Source organism: Epinephelus fuscoguttatus, linkage group LG6 (genome assembly GCF_011397635.1).
Source record: "Epinephelus fuscoguttatus linkage group LG6, E.fuscoguttatus.final_Chr_v1".
Taxonomy (NCBI): domain Eukaryota; kingdom Metazoa; phylum Chordata; class Actinopteri; order Perciformes; family Serranidae; genus Epinephelus; species Epinephelus fuscoguttatus.
Genome location: NC_064757.1, coordinates 14,768,846 through 14,794,199, shown reverse-complemented (window position 1 = coordinate 14,794,199; position 25,354 = coordinate 14,768,846). Strand labels below are relative to the sequence as shown.

The 25,354-nt window shown below is 40.6% G+C and overlaps 1 protein-coding gene across 3 annotated transcripts in view; it reads left to right on the top strand.

The window, feature by feature from the left end:
- The window catches only part of si:dkeyp-14d3.1 (transmembrane protein 132C), a 191,350-nt gene that overhangs the window by 157,846 nt on the left and 8,150 nt on the right, over positions 1-25,354 (top strand). For all 3 annotated transcript variants that reach the window (XM_049579349.1, XM_049579348.1, XM_049579350.1), the window contains 3 exons: positions 8,026-8,234; positions 19,312-19,585; positions 24,724-24,915. In XM_049579349.1, the coding sequence (XP_049435306.1) occupies positions 8,026-8,234; positions 19,312-19,585; positions 24,724-24,915 (675 nt within the window). The remainder of the gene's footprint in view (positions 1-8,025; positions 8,235-19,311; positions 19,586-24,723; positions 24,916-25,354) is intronic.

The window sequence follows — 25,354 nt, the reverse complement described above, 5'->3', positions numbered from 1 at the left end:
TGTGAGCGTGAATGGTTGTCTGTCTCTATGTGTCAGCCCTGCGATAGTCTGGCGACCTGTCCAGGGTGTACCCTGCCTCTCGCCCGATGTCAGCTGGGATAGGCTCCAGCCCCCCGCGACCCTCAAGAGGATGAAGCGGTTAGAAGACAATGCTAATAATTGAATTAGTAAGATTTTTTAGTGTTTCAGACTGTTTATGAATCCATCCTGGTTATTAGAGCAACTGAATTGTAATACCTAGTTAATATCAAACAAACTGAAAAACAAACAAATATGTGCTATTGCTGACTGACACTTTGCAGGTAATGTTTTACAGACACAGTATTAGAGCTCATGTGAGAGCAATACTGTGAGTATTAAAAATGAGAAAGATGAGAAGATTTTCTATGTTTAGCACATCTATATAAATCCTCCTGAAAGGATAAACAAACAACATGAAAGTGTGTGTTTGATATGCTGTGACTGCTGACAGGTTGCTCAAGTTTTCCTTTATTTTTAGAGCCCCTTTCAAACCTAGGGCACAAGGCACCACAGAGTAAAAAGTCCTTTACAGTATTATAAAGGTGAGCCCTGGTGGCTTTGCTCTCCGAAACAAAAGAAGAAGTCGCTCTCCAACAGAATCTCAATGACCTCTTAATAATCTATAGACTGACACAATGAAAAACCAGGGAGAAAAATCACATCTGTCTGAGGTCTGTTTCCAACTCTAAGTGGCTGAGATGTTGCTCTGTGGTAGAAACAGCCCCCCACTGTGCCGAGGGCTCCCTCCAATCTTGTTTGAACCTGTCAAGATCAGAAAGGATGGTAGGATGCAGCAAATCAAACTCAAGCAATCTACACTAAAGTGCAGTAATAAAACTAAATTAGAACCTAAAGCAGTGGAGGATATTTTGCCACATTGATCCACTTTATCATGTCTGACGCGTGAGTTGGGGATGGTTAAGTGAGTTCCAGAGAGAAATTAAATTGCAGTTAAAGAAGTTTAAAAGAGCCACAGCTCTGCCGTTGAGACCTCTGGGTCAGAGCATTCATGCTGCGTGTTTACGGCAGTTCACTCAGGGAAGTTCTTCTTTAATCATAGCCCCTGATCATGTGAGTAAACATGACTAATTTATTTAATTTTGACCTGGGGAATTAGTGAGAAGAAAAGGCAAAGTGACGTTAAACCTGAATAATGAATCACTGTGCACATTAGATGATGCTTCTACTCTCTTGTGGCCTTATAATTGTAGTGGATTTGAAATAAATACCTCAGGTCACAGGTTTTTTTTTTTTAAACTTCTTTGGAGATTTGTCTTGTTTATCCAAATTTTGTCTGACATGTATGTATGTATGTATGTATGGCTGCTGGTATATCTGGGATACAGTAGGACAAAGACTTAAAGCAGCTATATATAATATATATATATATATAATCAAAATTATGAATGTGTTTTTTGTTTGTTTTTTTTATCAACAAAGGATTGTACTGACAAACCCTCGGTTAATTATTACCCAACTCTGTTTATTGCTTTGCTCCACTCTCAACACGCAAGCAGACAAAGTTAGCCAGATATTTCCATATTAAAAAGGGTTCGCCTGCATCTTCCAGCCATGTGCAGCTGAATCAGGTGCTTCTCAGGTCGAGGGCAGAACATTTTCAAGGTAGCAAAGGGACTGAAACAGATTGATTACCTGACGACCTGGCAACCTTTATTGAGCCTTTGATAGTGCAAACAGACCAACATTTTGACACTACTGTGACTTCATCAGACTCAAAATAGACAAAGTACAGTATACCAAAAGCCAAAAACGGAGCTAAAGAAGAGAAAATGTTGGCCAGAGACACAACTTTAAATAATCAGATATGTTGCTCTGTATCTGCTGGATGTGTGAACAGGCAAGTGTTAGCTGACAGCATCATCATATTGACTTAAAGATGACAATTAGTTTTGTTTATAGTTTGTTTCAAGTGGCCATAAAATCAGTTATTGCAGCTTTAAATTTACACGAGTTAAATATGAGTTTTAAATGTGTCATTTTATTTCTTTTCTAATGTTTTGTTAGCATTTTAAGAAATGATTTTATACAGTTATTGTGGAGTTACAAATCATAGACAAAACAAAAAGAACAGAAAAATAAAATAATAGAGAATCAAGACACAAAAGTTAATTGATAAATAAGATACTAACATAAATACATAAATATGAGTTCAAAGGATATCATTTACTGATAACTGATTTGTTTAGGTCAGAGGATACTTTTTACCAACATAGGACACAACAACAGGTGCTATAAATACACACATACACACACAAGCACACCTCCAATCTTGTGTGTACACATGCATACAACTGTGTTCAGTTGTTTCATTTTGCTTATTTCTACCAGGCTCTTTAAAAGTCCAAACATACTCTGGGTACTTCATGTTCCCATTTTCTGGCATAAAGCACATGTTGAATTTACCTTTGACTTCTAGATTCTTTTAAGAAAAAAAAATTCAATTGCACACACACAAAAAAAGAGGAACAGCAACATCAACAGCACAAAAATATTCCACAGTTCAGATATGTATTAATGAATTTCAAGTGGAAATCCTTCGTCTCCTTGTTAACCGTGAACTGTGCTTATCTAAGGTCATGCTATGAGTGGGCTCTTATAACCACTGCTTCCATGGAGCAGGGTTATTGGAATACATACAGACGTTCCCCTTGCATTGAAGTGAGAGCTGTAGCTTATGCAGAGGAGTCTGAGCGGCTTAATTGCTTCTGTCAAGCCAACTCTGTGTACAAGCCAGAGACGGGCTCACCCCACCTTCATGCCCCCTACTCCCATCGCTCATATCTGCCGTGGATTGTATCTGTCTGGTGAGTTGTTAATTTCCTGGGCTAGATCCAGAGACAGCCTTAATGTCCTCTGTAAGTATTCTCCCGTTAGCTGCCTAATGCGTCTGATTAATGTGGCAGAGGATCCTCCTGGACGTTTATGATACTTTGTGAATCAGAATGACAGAGAGTGTGTAATTCACAGAGACAGTACCACCCTCTTTCTGCCACAGCACACATCCTGCTGGGAGGGTGTATGAGGGGTTAAAGGGACAACTGATTAATTTGGGGTGTCTTTGTATGTTAAAATATTGATTTGGAGCTATGTCGGCCAATGATGCAGCACAGCAGGAAGGTGTGAGCATGTCAGTGTAATGTATTGGGATGGCTGGATGTCAGCTGCCATGTTTTTTTATAATTGTTTCTGCTTAGATTGTCTGGGAATAGATCAAAGAAATGCCAGCAGGCAGTTCATTTGCCTGTCATGGGACATACTGTAGCAGAGGTGTTTGTTAATAAATCCCACACTCATTTACACTACTCCTACTACAAATACATTGACTTCATTCAGCTTTTTGTGAATTTGGCAAGAAAAATAAGACCGATGTGATAAACGTATTTGTCAGCAACGCTTATGTTATTGATCATCCATATCACTGTTTGGATGATTAGATTTGGTCAGTGAGCCTCACATGGTGCCCTGTCAGGTGATGTCACCTTGCAAGCTACTGCTCATGCGGACAGGTTGCAGAACTTGTGAGAGAAGTCGGAGACGAAACCGGCTGTCAAAGGCACTTCAGTGTCAGCCGGCTGAGTGCAGTGAGAGAGAAAGTGCCGAACAATGAGGGAGCTGATAAGGAGCAGGGACTCCTCTGACATCTTTATCAGTTCAAACACACTCTCACACCGGGAGCCCTGACGGAGCCCAATCTGCTCCATGACTGACTGTAGCCAGGGGAGCGACACCGCCCTTGTAGAAATGTTCAAAAGCTTCATTAAGCAACTCTGTCAGTCCCTTTTACGCTGCAGTGTCGTGTGGCATTAGCGCACAAGTAAGGTACTACTGTGTATGCTCTGTGCTCTTTATTGGCTGTAGAGCAAATATCCACTGATCCTGTGTGTGTCCACTTGAGAATGCAAGGCTTGTGCCGTCTTTAACAGAAGTTCTCTGATGGTTGGCTGTAGCCTTGAAGGATGCCCTGCAGCTTGCTTTTCAGCTTTCTCGCAGGGGTTTCCAGAGATTTTTGTCTGGTGCTCAGGCCAGTGTTCAGTTATAAAGTCCACTGCTTTTGATAGCTTGATGTTGGCATGGAAACCTTTTTGCGCTACTTACAAAATGGTTGCCTCTGCTGAAAAAAAGACATTTCCACTCAAACTGAAATTGAGATGTATTTTTGCTGAGGAATAAATACAAATATCTTTAACATTGCATTTATTTTTCTGCTGTGATAGCTCCTTCTATATTAAAGTTTTGCAGGGGGTGTGGATTTTTGGTCCCAAGTGACAAAATGTTTTCACTATTTGATTGGTGCAATATGTTTGTTGGCAGACACTAAAAATGTTTCATCCTATCACTATAGCTTCTGTGGAGGCCCTTCTCTGCCAATGTGATGAACAAAAAAAAAAATCAAAGATTCTCTAAGTCTTTATAAGACAAACTTTCTTGAAATAATAGTGTCTCAAAATAATTACTATCTCCTCTATTTATTTCTATTTTAAACAGTCTTGACAAACCTTTACAAAATAATGAGTTAATATCTCAAAATAATGAGTTAATGTGTTGAAATGGTGAGTTGGTATCTAAAATAATGAGTTAGCATCTCAAAATGATGACAAACTTTCTTAAAATGAGTTAGTATCTTGAAATAATGAGAAACTTTCTCAAAATAAAGTCTCAGTGTCTTGAAATGATACGTTAGCATGTTAAAATAATGAGTAAATGTCTCAAAAGAAGTAGGCATGACTTACTTATCTCACAATAATGACTCAATATCTAAAAATTATGAGAGGCTTTCTCAAAATAACGAGTTGATTCATTGTTGTCATTATTGTAAGAATTCTTCTTTCTTACTTCTTTTGAGATAAGTCATTATTGCAAGAAATTTTTGAGTGTTCTCAGTTCCCAAACACTTAGTGAGTGTTGTTAGAATAAAAGGTGATGGAACACAGTGGTTGACATGTTCCTGTCCCAAATTTTTTTGAAATATGCTGCATGCATCAAATTCAAATCAAGTGTATATTAACAAAAAACAATAAGGTTTATCAGTTTGAACATTTAATATCTTGTCTTTGGACTGTATTCAACTAAACATAGGTTTTAAACAAAATGGATTTGCAAATCATTTCATTCGTTTTAATGTAAGTTTTACACAGCGTCCCAACTTTTTTGTATTGTTGTATAACTAAAGGATAAATATCTTTTAAAGTTAGTTGTAATGAATGCAGTTTTATGCATGTCTTCTAACCATACACAAAACATCTTTAAACACCGGGTGTGTGATGAAAACAGCATGAAAATCCCAAATACTTACCTGCAAATATTTTCGCTGGCTGTCCAGGTGGTGTCCAGCAAAGATGTGGGTTTCATTAATAATTGGCAAACTTTCTGGGGAAAACCTGGTCTGATTAGGAGAGATGGCATTCATCCCACTTTGGATGGAGCTGCTCTCATATGTAGTGACCTGGCCAAGTTCATTAGTAATTCAAAACCCTGACAACCCATAGTTGAGTCCAGGAATCAGAGTCGCAGTCTTACACGCTTCTCTGAGCTTCTAGTGCAGTTACCCACTCATAGAGTTATACAAACAGTGTGTGTGTTCCGACCACCTAAATTATCTAAATCTAAAATTAAACAAAGAGGACTGTGCATAACAACCTCATAAAAATTAAAACCTCCTCTGTGACAGAAAGACAAAACAGGAGAATTAAATGCGGACTGTTAAATATCAGGTCTCTATCATCCAAAGCAGTGTTAGTAAACGAATTAATATCAGATAATCATATTGATTTACTCAGCCTCACTGAAACCTGGCTGTGTCAAGATGAATATGTCAGTCTAAATGAATCCACTCTTCACAGTCATAATAATACCCACATTCCTTGAGGCAGCGGCCAAGAAGGGGGAGTTGCAGTCATTTTTGACTCTAGTCTATTAATCAGCCCAAAAGATAAACTAGATTATAATTTCTTTGAAAGCCTTGTTTTTAGTCTTTTACATCCGACCTGGAAAACCTCACAGCCACTTCTGACTTATCGGATATTTCATCCTGATCACAATGACAGAAATGGACTTCCATAAACTCGACCAGCCACACAGTCAGTTAACTGTCTGGGGACCCAACATTTTTAGCTATTAAGACTCATCTTTGATTTGAGAGTTCCCCACATTTTCTCTGTGACTCCATATGTTAGGCTACTCCTTTGTTGTGACTCGAGTCACTGTGTAGGCTAACACAGAAGAAGCTTAGTTCAAGAATTTTGACTGTCTGGTCAGTTGCCGTTACCACAGCTGGAGCCATGAAAGAAAAGCAGTAAACCTTCCTTTTTGTAATGTGGGACAAACACAGCACAGAGTGAGTGGGAGCTGACAACACAGCAGGTGTTGACAAACACTGAAAACACTGAAAAGTAGTGTTTAGTTGGAATCAGTTAACATTAGCTTCTGCTTTCCAAGTGGAGTAATTAGCCTAGCTCGCTAGCTTCCAGGTTTGAGTGCAATACAAAGTGAACAGCAAGATCATTCAAAACGCTGAAAGCTGTAAATCGACAAATATCCTAAATTACAAATGGTAGAACGTTATGTGGGCTTGTTGAAAAAGTTTTTCTCTTTCAACACTGGCCCTCAGATGTCAGTCAGCCACTGGGGAAACAAAAGAAAGGTATAGAAATTCGCCCACCCTCAGATTGTAGATGCTGTTTTTACAAATGTGTCAGAAAAGATGTTTTATCTTCTTTTGAAAAATGTGCACAATAGTGTCACAGAGGTGAAAAGATTTTAATTTTCAGAGGAAAACTGGTGCTTTTTAAATGATAGTCTACATCTTGATTTATTGAAGAACTGCCGAAAGATCCTTTATATTCTACTTTTAATGAGTGATTGATAAAATGAATGAATCCCTCCAGGAAACAATTTCTTTCCTAAGCATTCACACCGAACACTGGTTCTCTTGTGCTGGCACCACTGTAGAGGTGATGCGAGGTGGGGGGAGCTCACACAAAGCTATGGTATCTGTCAAACGTAAAGTTTTCTTCTTGGTCACAGAGGATACCCTGCCACAGCTTCATGATTAATGGCTGTTTATGGTTTTATCTCGCAGTGGAGAAATAACTTGGAAGTCGGAAAAAAAAGATATTTCCCCAGACCATCTAATTCCATCTGGTTTCAGCTGTGGTAGTCTGCTATATGATGGGATCAATAGGATTGACAAAGTGCCCAGAAAAAAAGCTGGGTATCTCTGTTTAAGACATACTGATTAATAACCTTTGTGTGTGTGTGTGTGTGTGTGTGTGTGTGTGTGTGTGTGTGTGTGCGTGTGCGTGCATTCATTCTGGATATCTGTCTTGAAATCTTCTTTGGCTCTTATGCATTTGCATATGTTGAGTGTTTGTAGTGCATGCATGGCCATAGCATAAGGCTTTGAAAGAGACAGAGAAAGAGAGGATTCTGGGCAATAATCAAATGCTGGTATGAGTATAGAAAGAAGCTTGGGGGGGGCTTCAGAGAGAATGAGCCAAAGCAACAAGGAGTTGTGTCTTCCGATAGCACAAATTTGGCTCCCTCATTCCTTTTGCAAGGCAATTTATGAAACAGATGGCTTTGAATTTTGGTCATTTTATCAAGAGACAACTGCTCTCCTCTTACTAGTTTCCATCTGTTGGTTTCTTCTTTTAGCTGTAGGCACAACTATAATAGAAGAGCAGACCACGACCTGTTTTCCCTCAGGTTCAAAGATGTCCTCGCTGCCCCCCTCCCCTCCCCCTTTCCCTGAGTGTGGAGCACATACAGGACCTTTCATCTTGTTCAAAGTAGTTACAGGAATACTGTATCAGTGGGGAGCTGAGGAATGTAAACCTTATAATCAACTTGGAGAGCCCAGGCCACAGTGTACGCTGTACAGTACATTGCACTGTGTAGTTCACTGTGTAGTCATCTAGTGCAACCGTCAGGAAAGCTTCAATTTAAATGTCGTCTCCCTTAATCCTCCCCTCTCCTCTCATGCAGGTGTCAGACAGGTGCGACTATGTATTTGTGAATGGCAAGGAGATGAAGGGCAAGGTGAAGATGATGGTGAACTTCACCTACGGATACCTGAGCGCTCAGTTGGAGCTCAACGTGTGGATCCCTCGGCTCCCCCTCCAGATTGAGGTGTCAGACACGGAGCTGAGCCAGATCAAAGGGTGGAGGGTTCCCATCATGGCCACCAGCCAGAGGTACAGTGCTGCACACATACTTACACATACACTTACTGTTTTGAAAAGTAACATCATACCTGTGCTTATACTCCCTGCCAACAGTAATTCATAACACTACATCCCATATTGCTTCTCTGAAATTGGTAATTGTGTCATTTCTCCTGTAGGTGCAGCTATGGCTAGATACTGTAGCTTGCAAATTATCTCTTCTGTTGCCTGTGACCGGTATTTTCCCAAGGGTCTGTCTGAAAGATTAAAGTCAGTCATGAAGATAGGCAACATTTCATCCACCACTTATCCAGCTCACAAGCTTAATTAGTTCTCTGTTGCTTGTGGCCTGCAGCTGTCCACGATTAAAATGCAGTTTTGGTTGTTTAGTCACTGCAGGGCTAAAACCATCCACCACTGCTGAGGAGGACAGCGGTGTAAATATAGACAGTGCAGGCAGTGTGTATGCACTGGGGCCCATGGGGTGGGCCTTGCGAATTATTCAGATCGCCACCATAGAACTACACCTCTGTTCAAAGAAGAACTCACATTAAATCAAAAATGGTGCCATTTGCTACAGGCTATATACCCTCACAAATGCAAAATCGTCATGGCTTTGATTTTTTTTTTTTGTAAAATAGTCAGTAGCAAACTATAACAAAATTTTATGCTTTTTTCTACAGAACTAGAAAAACCATGAATAAACTATATACTATAACTATAACTATAATATATATATATATATATATATATATATATATATGTATATACATACAGTACAGGCCAAAAGTTTGGACACACCTTCTCATTCAATGCGTTTTCTTTATTTTCATGACTATTTACATTGTAGATTCTCGCTGAAGGCATCAAAACTATGAATGAACACATGTGGAGTTATGTACTTAACAAAAAAAGGTGAAATAACTGAAAACATGTTTTATATTCTAGTTTCTTCAAAATAGCCACCCTTTGCTCTGATTACTGCTTTGCACACTCTTGGCATTCTCTCCATGAGCTTCAAGAGGTAGTCACCTGAAATGGTTTCCACTTCACAGGTGTGCCTTATCAGGGTTAATTAGTGGAATTTCTTGCTTTATCAATGGGGTTGGGACCATCAGTTGCGTTGTGCAGAAGTCAGGTTAACACACAGCCGACAGCCCTATTGGACAACTGTTAAAATTCATATTATGGCAAGAACCAATCAGCTAACTAAAGAAAAACGAGTGACCATCATTACTTTAAGAAATGAAGGTCAGTCAGTCCAGAAAATTGCAAAACTTTAAATGTGTCCCCAAGTGGAGTCGCAAAACCATCAAGCGCTACAACGAAACTGGCACACATGAGGACCGACCCAGGAAAGGAAGACCAAGAGTCACCTCTGCTTCTGAGGATAAGTTCATCCGAGTCACCAGCCTCAGAAATCGCAAGTTAACAGCTGCTCAGATCAGAGACCAGATGAATGCCACACAGAGTTCTAGCAGCAGACCCATCTCTAGAACAACTGTTAAGAGGAGACTGCGCGAATCAGGCCTTCATGGTCAAATAGCTGCTAGGAAACCACTGCTAAGGAGAGGCAACAAGCAGAAGAGATTTGTTTGGGCCAAGAAACACAAGGAATGGACATTAGACCAGTGGAAATCTGTGCTTTGGTCTGATGAGTCCAAATTTGAGATCTTTGGTTCCAACCGCCGTGTCTTTGTGAGACGCAGAAAAGGTGAACGGATGGATTCCACATGCCTGGTTCCCACTGTGAAGCATGGAGGAGGAGGTGTGATGGTGTGGGGTGTTTTGCTGGTGACACTGTTGGGGATTTATTCAAAATTGAAGGCACACTGAACCAGCATGGCTACCACAGCATCCTGCAGCGACATGCCATCCCATCCGGTTTGCGTTTAGTTGGACGATCATTTATTTTTCAACAGGACAATGACCCCAAACACACCTCCAGGCTGTGTAAGGGCTATTTGACCAAGAAGGAGAGTGATGGAGTGCTGCGGCAGATGACCTGGCCTCCACAGTCACCGGACCTGAACCCAATCGAGATGGTTTGGGGTGAGCTGGACCGCAGAGTGAAGGCAAAGGGGCCAACAAGTGCTAAACACCTCTGGGAACTCCTTCAAGACTGTTGGAAAACCATTTCAGGTGACTACCTCTTGAAGCTCATGGAGAGAATGCCAAGAGTGTGCAAAGCAGTAATCAGAGCAAAGGGTGGCTATTTTGAAGAAACTAGAATATAAAACATGTTTTCAGTTATTTCACCTTTTTTTGTTAAGTACATAACTCCACATGTGTTCATTCATAGTTTTGATGCCTTCAGTGAGAATCTACAATGTAAATAGTCATGAAAATAAAGAAAACGCATTGAATGAGAAGGTGTGTCCAAACTTTTGGCCTGTACTGTATATATATTTACATATGTATATAGTTATAGTATATATCAGGGGTGATTGCTCTGAGACAACAAGGGTGGCTGATTTTCCCCTAAAATTTCGTTAAAATAAGAGTTTACATTGCATTAAACGTGCGCTAGGATACGTTTAATATCATGACTATGATGTTCAAATGTCAGCTGTTTATCACCAGTTTTCAAATGCAACCTCCCTGCCATACATTCTCGTGTCAGCACGGTGGACGCGGACCCTCCAAGCATTCCTATGAGACAGCACTGAGCAGGTTTTTTTCATGCAGCAAAGCAAGATGGTCATTGCATAAATGCGACAAAATAAAATCGTCACTTCCAGGGAGGCTCAGCTTCCCTGGGCCCTAATGGAGCAGTAGGTGGGAGAGGAGGCTTGATGTATGCATGATGATTGGAGGAATCGTCTAAAACGCTGAACCCCTTTGTGATTGACAGCACTTTAGAAATACACACCGGCATCGTCACATTTCGAGCTCAGTCCCATGCAGATATTTGTGAGTGGAGTCATCTGACAGAGTGCCGTCTGGAGTTCCTTATTTCCATAAGCCATATAGCTCATTTTCACAATTTGTACAGTACAGTTCAGGTGTTTAAACCCATCTGAAAATCTGTTATTTCTATGTTAATGTTGCCTAGTGTCAAGTCTCTATTTCAGGGCTGCCCAATTTGGGGCCCGCTGGGGGACCGATTAGTTTTGGCCCGCGGCCCATGCTCAAATTTTCAATAATTAAATAATTATTATTTTCCCGCTGCCAGTAGTCGGAATATCTCTTTAAATATTTATTTATTGTTGCACTTCCTCTACTGACCACAAATCAGCAATGTGTTACATTGAGGGTAGGGTGGCGCTGTTTAGCTCCCGTCAGCAGTGATGAATGTATTGGAGGCCTAGGCGTGAAATGTCTGGCACTTTGGAGCGTGTTCTGCTCTGTATGGTTAATGTTTCAGCTGAAATTAATGTAAACACAGTTCAGTGATTTACAAGAAAAGACTAAAAAGCTAAAGCTGTTGTTCAATTATATTCCTATTTGAAAATGATTGTTCAAGACAGTGGAGACTGTAATATATTGGTCTTGTAGGGACATGTTGTGTCCCATGTTTTTAGAGACATAGGCCTGGTACTTATTATTTTTCTGCTTTCAATAAACAGAAATGTTATTCATTTTCTAAATTACTTTGTATGACTGTTTATTTTGCATAGTTATATCATAGTCATTTAATTAAATGCACTGCAACATGAATGTCTAGTTTTGGCCCGTGACCCTCCACCCTGATTCATTTTTGGCCCTCCACTGAGAAGTATTTGGGCACCCCTGCTCTATTTGATCATGTGACAAGACATTAAGATACAGTAGGTAGTTTAGGCGTAAAATCGGTCAAGACTGACGAGTACATCTATAAGTCCAGCGAGCTGTCATGCCTTTCTTATGGCCATAAAAGTGGCCGTAAGAAGGGACAAGAGAGAAACAAATGAAAGTGGAAAAAAGTGGCAAAGCTCCCTAAATCAGATTCCTTTGGCTTTTTTCATAAACAGTTGCCAATAGTGTACGGGCACCTTATAACTAGTAACTAGCATGCACTGGGGCCTTGGTAAGGACCTTATGCCACTGGAGGAGGGCTCACCTTTGGTGGGGTGCTTCACGTTGTTGTGTTGTCGGTTATAGTAGGTGTTTCAGGCAGTTTGAGGTTGTGTTTTTCAGAGTGGAAAGAGTCTTAATACCACTACCTGGCACAACGACATTCTTATCATCTTTCCTCCTGAAGAAACCAGAGTAATAGGAATATTTCCAGCCACTAAATGGAAGCGTTTCCATCTTTGTTTTGTGACATGCATGCATACCAATGACAAAAAGAGAATCCAAAAAACTGATTGTTGGATTTTAAATTAAAAGGGGGTTGACAACAAAAGTAAGGTTGTAATGACTTATTTGGTTTTAGGGTGACTGTAATATTATAACTGAAATTTTATTAGTTTATTTTAATAGCAACACTCAACACTGTCAGTTACAGGACATTCTGGTCTCTTAGGTCTTCCCCTTTAACAGACTCTGATTAAGTATCCTGTATCTTATTCACTATCTCTCAGGATCAGATTAAACCAGAGAAATAAAACTAATTGGAAGTATTTGTTTGGTTAATTGGATGGACTATTAGTTGGCTCAGTCTTTACTTTACATTTACTTGTTTTTTGTCTCTTTGCATAAAAATCAACATTCTGCCAAGGGCTCATTTTCTCTCTTCAGTTTTTTGTGTCATCTGCCGTGCAATGTGTAATTCAGGCAGAATTTCCAATTATCCATTGAAACAGCTTTAGGGTCATGCCGCAAATGTTAATTTGAGTCGATCCAAGTTTCATTTATAAATACACTTTTTTTTTTTCTTTCTCCAACAATAGTGCTTCGAGACTCTCCTGTTGGTATCACATAAAGATCAAGATCAAAGCCCTTTGTCCACTTCTGCAGCAGCACTGGTTTCATTTAACGAATAGCCTTTATCCCGAGTGATGTATTCGATTTCAATCATGGCAGCCTTAGATAAGATAATGATGAGACGTGTGACTGAACACCACTCCACCTGTCTCCTCCTGACTTCAGTCCTGCTGACAGTTCTTGGCTGATAACAAAATGGCTGACCTGTGCAATACAGCTTGTCATTACGACCGGTTTAAGGTGGCCTGCCATTTTGCCTCTTAGTCGTCAGTAGAACAGAACATTATTAGAGCTGCCTGGAGGTCAGACCTCTCCCCAGGGGCCTCATCACTAGCAGCACCTCTGCCAACGCTGCTGTGCATTGCTTCTCTGCAACTGTTGAAATCCATCAATTGATGGAGCGGCTATCAGCCTACCTGCAGTAATTACTCCTGGAAAAGCGTTGAGGTTGGACTTGGAGTCATCCCACGCACTAGTGTGGCTACTCTAATTATCCCTGCTCCCCTCTTATTTTGACTGACAGAGGTACAGCATTCAACTAATGCCATGGCTTGTCGAGGATGTTGCTCTCCCAGCTGTGCGCTGGTACGCCTTTATCAGCGGGGACAGGCCGAGTTGTGTTGTCATTGTTGACGCTGGCGCCACTGCTGATGGGCAGCAAAGAGCTTTGTTTCTCTCCGTCTTTCACCCGTCTTTGTTTATCAGGGGATAACAGGCGTGACCTTGCAAAGTAGCGCTATGCCTGTTGGTGAGAACGGGCATCGGTCCACCGTCCATAAGCCCACAAGGAAGTGAGCTGCTGAGCGACAGTGGCAGGGCCTTCCTCTATCAGCCAGACTGGCAAGTCGGGGCCACATTGGAGGGGGGGAGAGAAATGAGAAATAAAGAGACATCAGGCATGTAAGTTGGATAGTTTCAAAAGTACTCTTCACACAGTTTTTGACTGGCACTGCCTTATGACTCACCTCTTCCTTCCCTAAACCCTGCCAAAACAGGGACAAGATAAGCCTTTGCAGACAGCAAACCTAAGTGTAGGCGTAGCACTCAGGCAAGCACCACTCCTTTAACATGTCTTTCAAGATATGTACATCAAGATTCCTTTCCCCCTTGTTTTATAGTGTTTAAAAAATATCTTGCAGTTAACTTTCAATATTGAGTTGGCTGTTCTCTTTCTACTGTAAAACAAACTTGCGCTTGAATTCCCTACAAGATCCAAACAATGAAAAAAACAATCAAGCACTGTCAGCAAGAGCTGCATATAGAAGCAGCACTGCCTATTTCTGTCCAAATGACCTTCGTCATGTTATTGTAGCAGAAAATAAAATGCAGCAAAATGCCAAAACAAATACAGGCACACGATCCACGGGGCACAACAAAAATAAGCATGACACACACACACACACACACACACACACACACACACACACACACACATATTAATATGCAGCATCTCCTCTGAAGTCAGAAGTGGGCCTGAAAGTGAATGAAGCGGAAAGAAAAATTGCTTTGTGAAGCAGGTTGTTCTCGGCGCTGAGTGTGATTTGTTTATTAGATTAACCTTAGATTAGATTTTGAGATGGCTGCACAAGCAGTGGCATATCAGATTTATACCGCAGCTAAAACGGTTGGACTTCACTATCAGCTTGTTTACTCCTGAATCCATTACATCTGACTAATACCTGCATGTATAAATGTCCTTATAAATATACTGTTTAAACGCTGATTCAGTCAATATGTCAGCACATACTCCTGTAACATCAGTGCCATTTGTCAAGTCATTGGCCGTGAATGTCAAATAACAAATTATGTTTACGCTCAAAATACTCACAATATGATTCAAAAGGATTTAACCAAAGCAGTCAGTGGTGAGAAACTTTCAATTACTGCTGTTGGAATAATTGGAAGATGGTGACTGAAATCATTGGCAGATGGTTTTCTCCTTGTGCATGTAAAATGTAAATGAGTGTAGAGACAGTAGAGAACAGGAATTTATGAAAGGAGAACAGAAATTTAAAAGATAAATTCAAACGCAAAACGAATGTTTGATCACAAGAGCATGAATCACAAACCTTGTTAGTCAGTTGGAATGAGAAATATATCTGAGAAAATGCTTTGCTTTATGCAGAAGGTAGTTCTTTTGTTTATATGTGAATTTGAAGGTTGGCCTTTAATTAGCCATTGTGGAGTAAGGTAACCCAGGGAAGGGAGCTCCAAGCATTTGGTAGGTGTAAGAATATTACTGACCAGAAGCACTAGAATAACCCTGTCCTCGTCTGGGATGTTGATGCTGTGTTCCACTTCTGTGTGAAAGATGACATAAAAATCAGAAGTGGATGAGTTAGCATTCATGAATATGCATCTAATGTGTCATGTAGTGTCCGCTTAGGCACATCCGATCTGCTATTTTAATCTAATGCGACAAGCGGTTTTAAAATAGTGTTAAAAATGTAACTTGGAAGTGTGAATACAAATCACAGACATGTTTGCAGTGAGGTGCAGGACAAACAGCAGATCTACAAACTGATCTGCAGACATCCATCCAAGTCTGGTATGGTACAGAGATAAGACTTGGAGTGAGGACACAAGACTGATATCCATTTATTCCCACTTCGTGTTGTGTGCTCCCAAAACTACAGTGAATCTGACAGTGTCCTTATTCATGATATCTTTCAGTTCCAAACTGGACCATGGATATCAGATACTCCAGCAACCCTGGTCCCAGGGCAGCTTGGCCATGCTAGCAATAACAGCTCTGAGAACTAATTTCTCAATCAACTTATTACTATTAGTCATGAGATTCGACATGGGCACACTATTTTCTGCAGGTTTTGGTTATTTGACATTTGAGATTCCTGTTTTTCTCACTCCATCAGCTTTTGGTCTGACAAAGGTAAGCCTCTGGGAACAACAGCCAATATTTTGAGAGATCCAGTGTAGCCAGCAGATACCCGACCAAGATATCGACTAGTCTTTATAAACAGATATGGGCACATGAATGCAGATATATTTTTAAAAAGCTATTAAAAAGCTGACTCGCCATCAGATGATAGCTGATGGGTTGCGAGATTGCATTTCGGCCAATGCATTTCACCTCTCCACATGGACGGTTTGTCTGCCGCTTAAACGTAATTGGTTGATAGAACGAATCCCTGTGACGTCACGCCAACACTTTGGGGTAGACAACTGGCAATCCTTCTAAATTGCGGAGATATCTGAAATCATCAACTTGTTTCTGTCACCTTTTTTAGCCATTACTGTCACATTTAACGATATATTGTTAAACACAGTGGTCTGACCTATCTGACATTTCTGCTGTGCTTATGTTATGTACTGTGTTGCTTTTCTGATTCAGGTAGATTTGGTTTATCAATGTACTGCTGTGAATGGGGGCTGCATCAAAATACATTTCAGCCACCTAAAAAGACCCACTTAAAAACAATTAACAATCAGTTTAAGTGTACGCTTTATCTGAAATATGTTCACTGCTTTACCTTACATACCAACTGATCAAGGCAGCAGTAGACCAGCAACTTCCATGTGTTAAAATGACTGTTTTTGTCAATGTAGTCTGGTGACTTTGAGATAACGGCTTCAGTTTCCTGTAGTACAATTTCACCCATGCCCAAACCTGTGAATTTATATATTTATGTACATATTTTTAACCTGTTACACAGCTTTTTGCAGGTACCTGCACCGGGTTGGGTTATCATCAATGGAAGTTATCATCAATGAACATTGTGATTCAGTCTACCTCCTACTGGAACTACAAACAGAAACCAAATGCTTCCAATGCCAAAATCTTGTCCCTCTGCTGAAAGTTTCAATTATGAATATTTTGATATGATATTAAGGGTCTTTAAGGTTGCAAGAATTACAATAGAGAATATAAAAACAATAGGTTTTTTATTTGGACACCACAGTTCAGTCAAAATTCAGGCTTTTATCAAAAATGCATGGATCACTAAAGGTTTTCTTTCAGTGTTCCTACAATACCCACAGTAGAACATCTGTCATTAAGTTGCATGTGAAATCGGCCCTGCCAGCGAAGGTTTAAAGCCCTTAACTCCAAATCTCACTGTACTCACAGCTTTTCTCTGGAGCGTGCAGCTAACATCTTTATTCCCACAGCTTCGCATGCCGTCAGATTTCTCACGGGATTCAGACAGAAAAGAGACAAGCAGAGCGGATAATCTCAAGAAAAACAGTTTAAGAGATTAATTTATTTTCCTCTACCCTTTATCGTGATCGCAACCTTTGCTAGTGCGTGTGAGAGAGACAGAGAGAGAGAGAGAGAGAGAGAGAGACAGTGGAACAAATGGCAATTATTAGACAGAAAGGCGGGTGTGAGCCTACAGTGCAGTATATGATTAGTAGTTTTGCTGACAAAGCACTTTTCTGTTTTAAAGTGTCCCAACTGTGCCCCAGTGTAAGACTGAAGAGCTGTAACAGCATTTATTCTCCCAGATCAACCGTTCAAACATTGCTCTCTCAATATCTTATGGTGCTTCATCTGTTGTTTGTTGAAGCAAAATAAAAAAAAAAACAACAGTTATGAGCAAAATCTAATGATATCGCAGCTATGTTGTAACCATTTAAACCCAGTTTGTCATACTGAAAGCAATTTTCCTGGTGAGAAAGAGCTGAGCCTCTGTTGGCTGATTTGTTGCCTAAAGTAATAAAATTAGATTTGCTAGCAACAGAGCAATGAGGGAGGCTATTAAGTAAAGCAGTAAGGAGGTGTATGCACATTCACAACCCAGACCAGGTGCTCTGGAATGTTGAGGGAGAGACACTGAAAAAGAGAAATGATAGCCATACGCTGGATTGATCCTCTCTTAGAGGTTTAATCAACAACATTGCATCATTACTTGATCTTTGTCGGGTAAACATCCCTGTATGAGTTACACTGCTCTGTGTGTGTGTGTGTGTGTGTGTGTGTGTGTGTGTGTGTGTGTGTGTGAACGTTTGACAGAGATCAGTTAAAGTTAAATGCTGCTGAAAATACCACAAACCACACATCAATGCAGAGCTGATATTTTCTCTTCTCATCTATCAAGTATTTATTTAGCAAATACAGTGTGTGCATATGGCACAGTTATTTGAGATCCTGCCTTTTTTGGACTGTAACACAGAAATAACCGCCAAGTGCCTACAATTACGTTACAGAATGTTATATAGCTTGACATGTGAACTTTCTGCAGTGTTTTAATTGAAATAGCATTCATAATGAACAAGACTAAGAGTCTACAGCCTATATTAATGGCTCTATGCTAATACCAGGATGCTAACATGCTCAAAGCAAGCCCCCAGGTAGTGCACTAAGCTTTGAAGCCACTTTAGTAGGGGCCAAACAGTGTAATTGCATCCGTCACGGGATAACCTGTGGCCCAAAAATAATTATTCCATTGACTTAATATGGAGGAAGAGATCTCTGTACATAAGTAGATACATTTTTGGAGCATTATAACCCCTGCGAACTAACTTGTTTTACCATAGAGATTTTGATCCATTTAGTCTGATTACAATTGGAAAGTCTGTTAGAGCTTTAAAACGGAATCATTTTATCCCCATTCAGGTTACAGGAGCATTAAACTTGAAGTGTAGCCAGCTCAGCCGCCGGAAATCTAGTGCGCCTGCTCTGTGGGCCACACAGTGAAAAAGCAATGTCAATCATCTAAGTAGTATGCAGCAGTTGAACCATTTTGGCCTTATGTGCCACTGAGCAACTTTCATAGGATTGAACAGGGCCTCGCCTCCAGCGCTGTATCCAGTTTTCGTCATACATCCATGGCTCAAAGTGATAACGTTAGCATGCTAACATGCTCAGAGTGATGATGTTTACAAGCAAATTTGAAGCGGATGTAATGTTTACCATGTTCACCATCTCAGTTTAGAGTGTTAGCATGCTGAACTTTCCTAATTAGCACTTAATACAAAGTACAACTAAAGCTGAGGTGAATATCAGTAGTTTTGCAGTTCAACATTTTGACCTGATGACGGCACTAGATGAAAAATCATTAGCTCACCCTGAGAGGGACGTGAATATCTGCACCAAGTTTCATGGCGATCCATCAAGTGGATGTTGAATAATTTCACTAAAACCTACAAATATTGAACTAGTGGTGGTGCTAAAGGAAAAGTTGGGATCAACAGCATTATTAGGAGTCATCCTCTGGGCACCATGACTGTTTCCAATCCATCCAACAATTACTGTAATTACTGTAATGTAACTTTTTATTTTTTTCTTACTTGTTGCTAGGTCCACACGGGACAGTGAGGACGAGGATGATGAGGACAGACGAGGACGGAGCTGCACCCTGCAATACCAGCACGCCATGGTCAGAGTCCTGACCCATTTTGTAGCAGAGTCAGCTGATCCCCGAGGCCAGACCAGCTTCATGCTGGGCACTGATTGGCAGGTGGATATCACAGAGCTGGTCTGGGACTTCCTGAAGGTGGAGGACTCCCAGATTGCACAGCTATTGGACAGAAGGATACTGGTGGGACTGGACATGGGGATGACCACTATCCAGGTAGGCCATGTGTTAGCTCGAGAGGGTAACTACATTAAAGGGACATTGTGTAACATTTTCAGTTGTTTATTGGCAAAAATTGATGCCTGCATTCATAAATATGTCATCACTGGTGTACTATTACCTCCACCAATAATCTGACTTATTCTCGTAAAAGGAGAATTTCGGATTTGTTTGTACATTGTGCGGGTAAGTCGTCTGTGGGGTTCCATTACGTTTCGCCATCTTGAGAATACACCCGCCAGCAAGGGACATACAGCACCACCTTCGGCGTTTTTGTTGAGAGCCAGGCCAGCACTGCGTGACTGAGGAGCTGAAGGAGAGGAGCAAGAGGCGCTTCGCTACCTGGCAAATTTGAAACAAAGTCCCACTCTTTGAGCATAATGCAGGATCATGCATATGTAGCATCATGGGAGACGGAATCCTCGTCGCCAAGAAAGCGCAAAAGGGAATAGAAAAGGCAGCGTGACCGGCGAATTAAAAAAACGAAGGCCCACATCGGGGTAGCCTTTCCCAGGTAGAGAGAGCTGCTGAGGGAGAATGGTAATGCAATCACAGGCCAGCGCCGCTGTTGGCTGTTAGCCGCTGTTAGCGGCCAGTCGCTGACAGCCTCATCCCTCTCCTCGCATCCCTGCGCCGTTGTTAGCTGTTAGCTGCTGTTAGCCGCTGTTAGCGCTGGCCCGTGATTGTATTACCTTTCTCCTTCAGCAGCTCTCTCCACCTGGGAAAGGCAACCCCAATGCTGACCCTTGTTTTTTTTAATTCGCCGGTCACACTGCCTTTTTTATTCCCTTTTGCACTTTCTTGGCGACGAGGATTCCGTCTCTTGTGATGCTGCATAATACATGATCCTGCATTATGCTCAAAGAGTGGGACTTTGTTATGCGGCAGTAGTGCTGCTGGCCACTAACAGCTGTTAGCGGTGCAGTAATGCGAGGAGAGGGATGAGGTGTGTGAGGTTGAGCCACTTGTAAGTTGTCAAAGGACAAGATGTGATTGGTTTGTTTCAATTTACATCCGCCCCAACAGTCCTACGTTGTAAACACAGCCAGCATGGTGAGGAGGGGGTTTGTCAACTCGCGTTGCGTGTGTCTGTGTAGGAGCCTGAATGAATACTCCATGTAGTATCGGGTGACATGGTTTCATCAATGTTATAATAGCTTTTTGGTACACAGCGGATACAGTTGTTGCAATATGTGTTTGAAACAGTGAAGCGCTAGAGTGCGCCATCTGTTTGAAAACAATATATGATTTCAGCGTTAGATGGGAGAAATTCCTATACACTGTGGCTTTAAGAGTTCCTCCAGTTTATTAAAGCTAGGGTCTTTTTTTGATAGTTTTGGACATCATTCCTATTGATAATAATAAATTGTGTTCACCAAGTTATTTGCCCAGATCTAGAAATGCGGCAACATAGCTAAAATGAAGCTGACATGACAGTCGGTCGTTCAAAGAGGTTTTAAACAAGTCTTCAGGTTAGCCAAAACGTACTGTTATTACTTAAACTGTACATGCATACTATGCCTATACATGTACATATATGTACAAAGTATATATGAAACCTATTAGAAATCAGAACTTCTTATATAGATTTATATCTAATCCATACAGTTGTGTATGTTTATGTATGCATATGACTTTTATTGCCATATATGACTTTTATTGCCACATATGTCATACATATAACATATCGGTATTCCTATAAATATATAATATACAAATTAAACACATATATAAATTCCATTTATAAGAAACGTAATGTGTACATGTTCCATACACTTAGTGACTTACACTTATCACTTACTTATATAGCTTATTTAATGTATGTGCATATATAACAAATGCTTATTTTGCAGACATATATATGTTATGTATAGTGTTTGTATTTTCTCTGGCTTCCTCCCACAGCCCAAGGACATACAGGTTAGGTTAACTCATGACTTTAAATTGCCCGTAGGTGCGAATATAAGCATGAATGGTTGTCTTTCACTATATGTCAGCTCTGTGATAGTCTGGTGACCTGTCTAGAATGTACCCCACCTCTCACCGAATGTCCCTCTGTGACCCTGAAGAGAATACGCAGTTACTGATAATGAATGAATGAGTGAATCACACATGTATGTCAAAAGTTAATTTAAAAAATAATATCTAAGCATACATCAGTCTTGATGGAGTGGCAGATATGTCATATATTATATTTCCATATGAGCGTTTACTTGAATGTTGTCATAATTGATAGAAATGATGGCTAAAACTGCAAAAATAAGACCAAAATTGTAACAAACCTGAACTATTATTTAGCTCAGCAGTGTCCTCTAAATTTGAAAGTCTCTAAAAAAAGATCATAATTGGTAGCCTTCGTCTCAGGCTTGCACTATTGTTAATGGTTCAGCTGCTAGGGTGCCCTAGCAATTTTAACATCCCACTTGTGCTAGTGCTTCCCACATTAAGACCATATTTCCCATGAATCCTGTTGTGTCCGATCTCAACGAAGGTCTAGCCACTTGTCCTTCTCCCCAGCAACGATTTGAAAAAAAGAAAGAGGACAATCCAGAAGCAGCTCTTGCTGACAGTGAATATAAATTCAGTTATTCAACCATCTGCCATTGTGTGAACCTCTTAAAGGTTCCATCTGCGTCTGATCTTGTGACATCAAGTCATTGTACAGATTTCTTCCAAAATCTCATGATGTAAAATGCAGTGCAGAGGGCACTGGATCCTGTTGATGATCCGGGCAAAGATCTGCTTTAGTAATTACAGAATATAATGTGGCAATTATTCTGATGTCTAAAAATTAATATGGTAATGATTTAATCGCTGATAAAGTATCACCAAATTGGAAACATTAAAAGTATTTGATTTATTAAATTAAAAAAATATATCCACCATATGTATTTGCATGCTGTGAACACAAGTACATGTTAGAATAATAAACTGTAGGAATTTGAACATATGGTTTATTCCAGTGACAATAACAGATGCCACTGGTACATCCTTTTGTCTAGTGCAGACAGGTGCTTACTGGTGTGTCACGGCCTGTTCTGCGGGCTCTCAGCAGTGAGTGGGTCCTCCCCCTCGGCCCTTTGGTTTGTCATGCTGTTCAGGCTAACTGGATGAATATCAGCCTCCTAATGGCATCAGTGTGAGTGGGATCTGCTCCCTGGTGTCGAGGACTCATCCGTCTGTCTGTGTGCAGACGTGTCTTCAACTTCGTGAAAACATCCGCGCACTCACAAAACAAGCACGAACCGGAAAACATGACGCAAAGGTCTGACAGCTGTGCCACGCACCACACAGACTGATGCACGAGGAGAAGTTTATAAAGATATGCAGGCAGAGAAAGTCCCACATGCCACACATGGCATTCATCATAAATACAGTTAGACTTCCTGCTTCTGAATTGGGGTTAAAGTGTGCCTTTCCACTGGATTACTAGTATTAATCAAAGGGAATGGATTCTTACCTACAGGAGGTACTGGGGCTGGGTGGCAGCCAAGTTCCAGTTGTTGTTTGATCTACACAGCCTGAGTAAAGAGATAAAATAAAAAGTAGGTTTTGCATATTGCGCAGGGGCTCCTGTGCCTTTTATGTTAGATGAAACACTTTTCTTAAATCACCTATAACTCGTCTTAATCCGCTTTTTTTCGTGTCTTTGACATCTCCTCTGCTAAGTGCTCATTGATGTGATGCTTTTGCATTCCACCTGACAGGAATCCCTTGTCAATCAAGTCGTGTGACCAGCGTTGATATATTTCTGCTTCCGGATGTCCTCTTGATGAAGTTTCTATAGGTAGTTTTTTTTCTCTGTTCAGTTATGTTTGCTCTCGCTGCTGATTTCTCCTGGGAAAGACCTTCCCAACCCTGGGTGTTGAGAGCAGGAAATGAAAAGGCTTTCATGAGCAGGCAATACAATGGGTTGAGTCACTATTGTAGAGTAGCATGGCTTTAATTGATCGTACCAGAATGTCACAAGTTATTACTTGACAATCATGTATTTGAGGGGAATGTTGTGGAAGAAAATCAAACTCTTTAACTTCTCCTTTTAAAGGTTCTGTACATTCAAAGCATAAATACAGCAGCAAACAAATATTTGCCATGTAAAGATATAGTGGAGTAATGGCTGATGATAAAGTCACGCTACTTTTGTGTTGTAATCCGAGCTTCTCTGTTTGTTGTTGTGGTAGAAACAGCATTGTCCTTAAAGTGTAGTGCCCACCCTTCAGTTCCCCCCTACATTACCACTGTTCATGCTGTTAGCGCCAGGTGCTAACCAACTTAGCCACCTCCATGTTGAGAGCCGTGTGCAGACAATCCCTGCTCAGACTCTGAATCTGAGTGTGTTACATGGACATGAATAACCTGTTTATGATTGGGGTTTTGGAGCGTTGTGTTTATGTATTTGGGCATGTAAACACCATATCTCATTTTCAAAAACCTTGAGAAGACCTTATCATGTATATGAGAAAGCTGAATATGCTACCTGGAGTACCCTGAAAGAAACTGGGACACTGTTGCATGTAGACACCTTGTCCCAGTTACTGGGTGCCGCTGACTACCTGCACAGTCACAGCTTTAGCCAAGTGATGTAAAAGAAACAATGACAGCAGCTTAAGCAGTATTGTCTTATGGCAATGAAAGAGGCTGCTTTTCTTCATCCACTGCTTCCCTTTTTTATGCAGTGGTAGTGACAGTGACAGGCTGACACTAGTGTAGAGGACAGTGTGATAGCATAAGCATAGCTCCTCTCAGAAATAATGTTAGCTCATTACATAATTTGTGTATGTGGTTGAAAGAGACGGTGATGGTTGGTGCTAGAGCAGACAGCTGTTGGCCATCTAAGCAGAGAAGAATTCAGCCATTATCAAGTAATAAAAAATGTAGTGCAGTGTTTAATATTTTCTGTCTCACTAAGCGTTTTTTATCAGTTACTAATGTTGATAATGTATATGGGGAATATGAATAGCCCAATTTTTCTGTGCTCATGTAAACAGCATATCTCAAATGTGACCATAATCGGGATAAGCCTCATAAACGGGTTATTCGTGTCCATGTAAACGTTCTCAAAGATATGCTCTTAATGTCAAATATATCTCCTTTAAAATGTCTTTTTTTTATTTGCTGTCTTCTGCCCCTCCCAGGTGTTGTCTCCTTTGTCAGACTCAATCCTGGCAGAGAAGACTATCACAGTGGTGGATGACAAAGTGACCATCACAGAGTTGGGGGTCCAGCTGGTGACGGGCCTCTCCATGAGCCTGCAGCTCAGTCCAGGAAGCAACAGAGCCATCCTGGCTACCACGACCACACAGGAGATTCTGCAAAGCCCCAAACAGGTCGGGATACTCTACATAAATTATACAAGTAGGGCTGCAGCGCTTGGTTGATTTATCAAGTAATACATCAACATAATTTAATCAGCAGCTATTCTGATGATCCATTAATCGATTAAGTGATTTTTCAAGCCAAGAGTCTAATCGTTTGCCGGCTCCAGCTTCTCAGATGTGATTATTTGCTGCTTTGCTTTGTCATATTTGTAGCAAACTGAATATCTATAGGTTCTGAGGTGTTAATCAAATAGAACAAGCGAGGAGATATGAATAATGACATTAATTGTTGCAACTCTATATATAACAGAGCTGAAGTGCAATTTGAAATAAAAATAAGACGTGAATTGAGCTTTGCTTAATAGCTCATGTCTGTCTTAGCCAGCACGGTTGAATACAAAGCCTCTAATCTGTTAGATTAAAAACAAAGACCAGTAATTATTAGCAA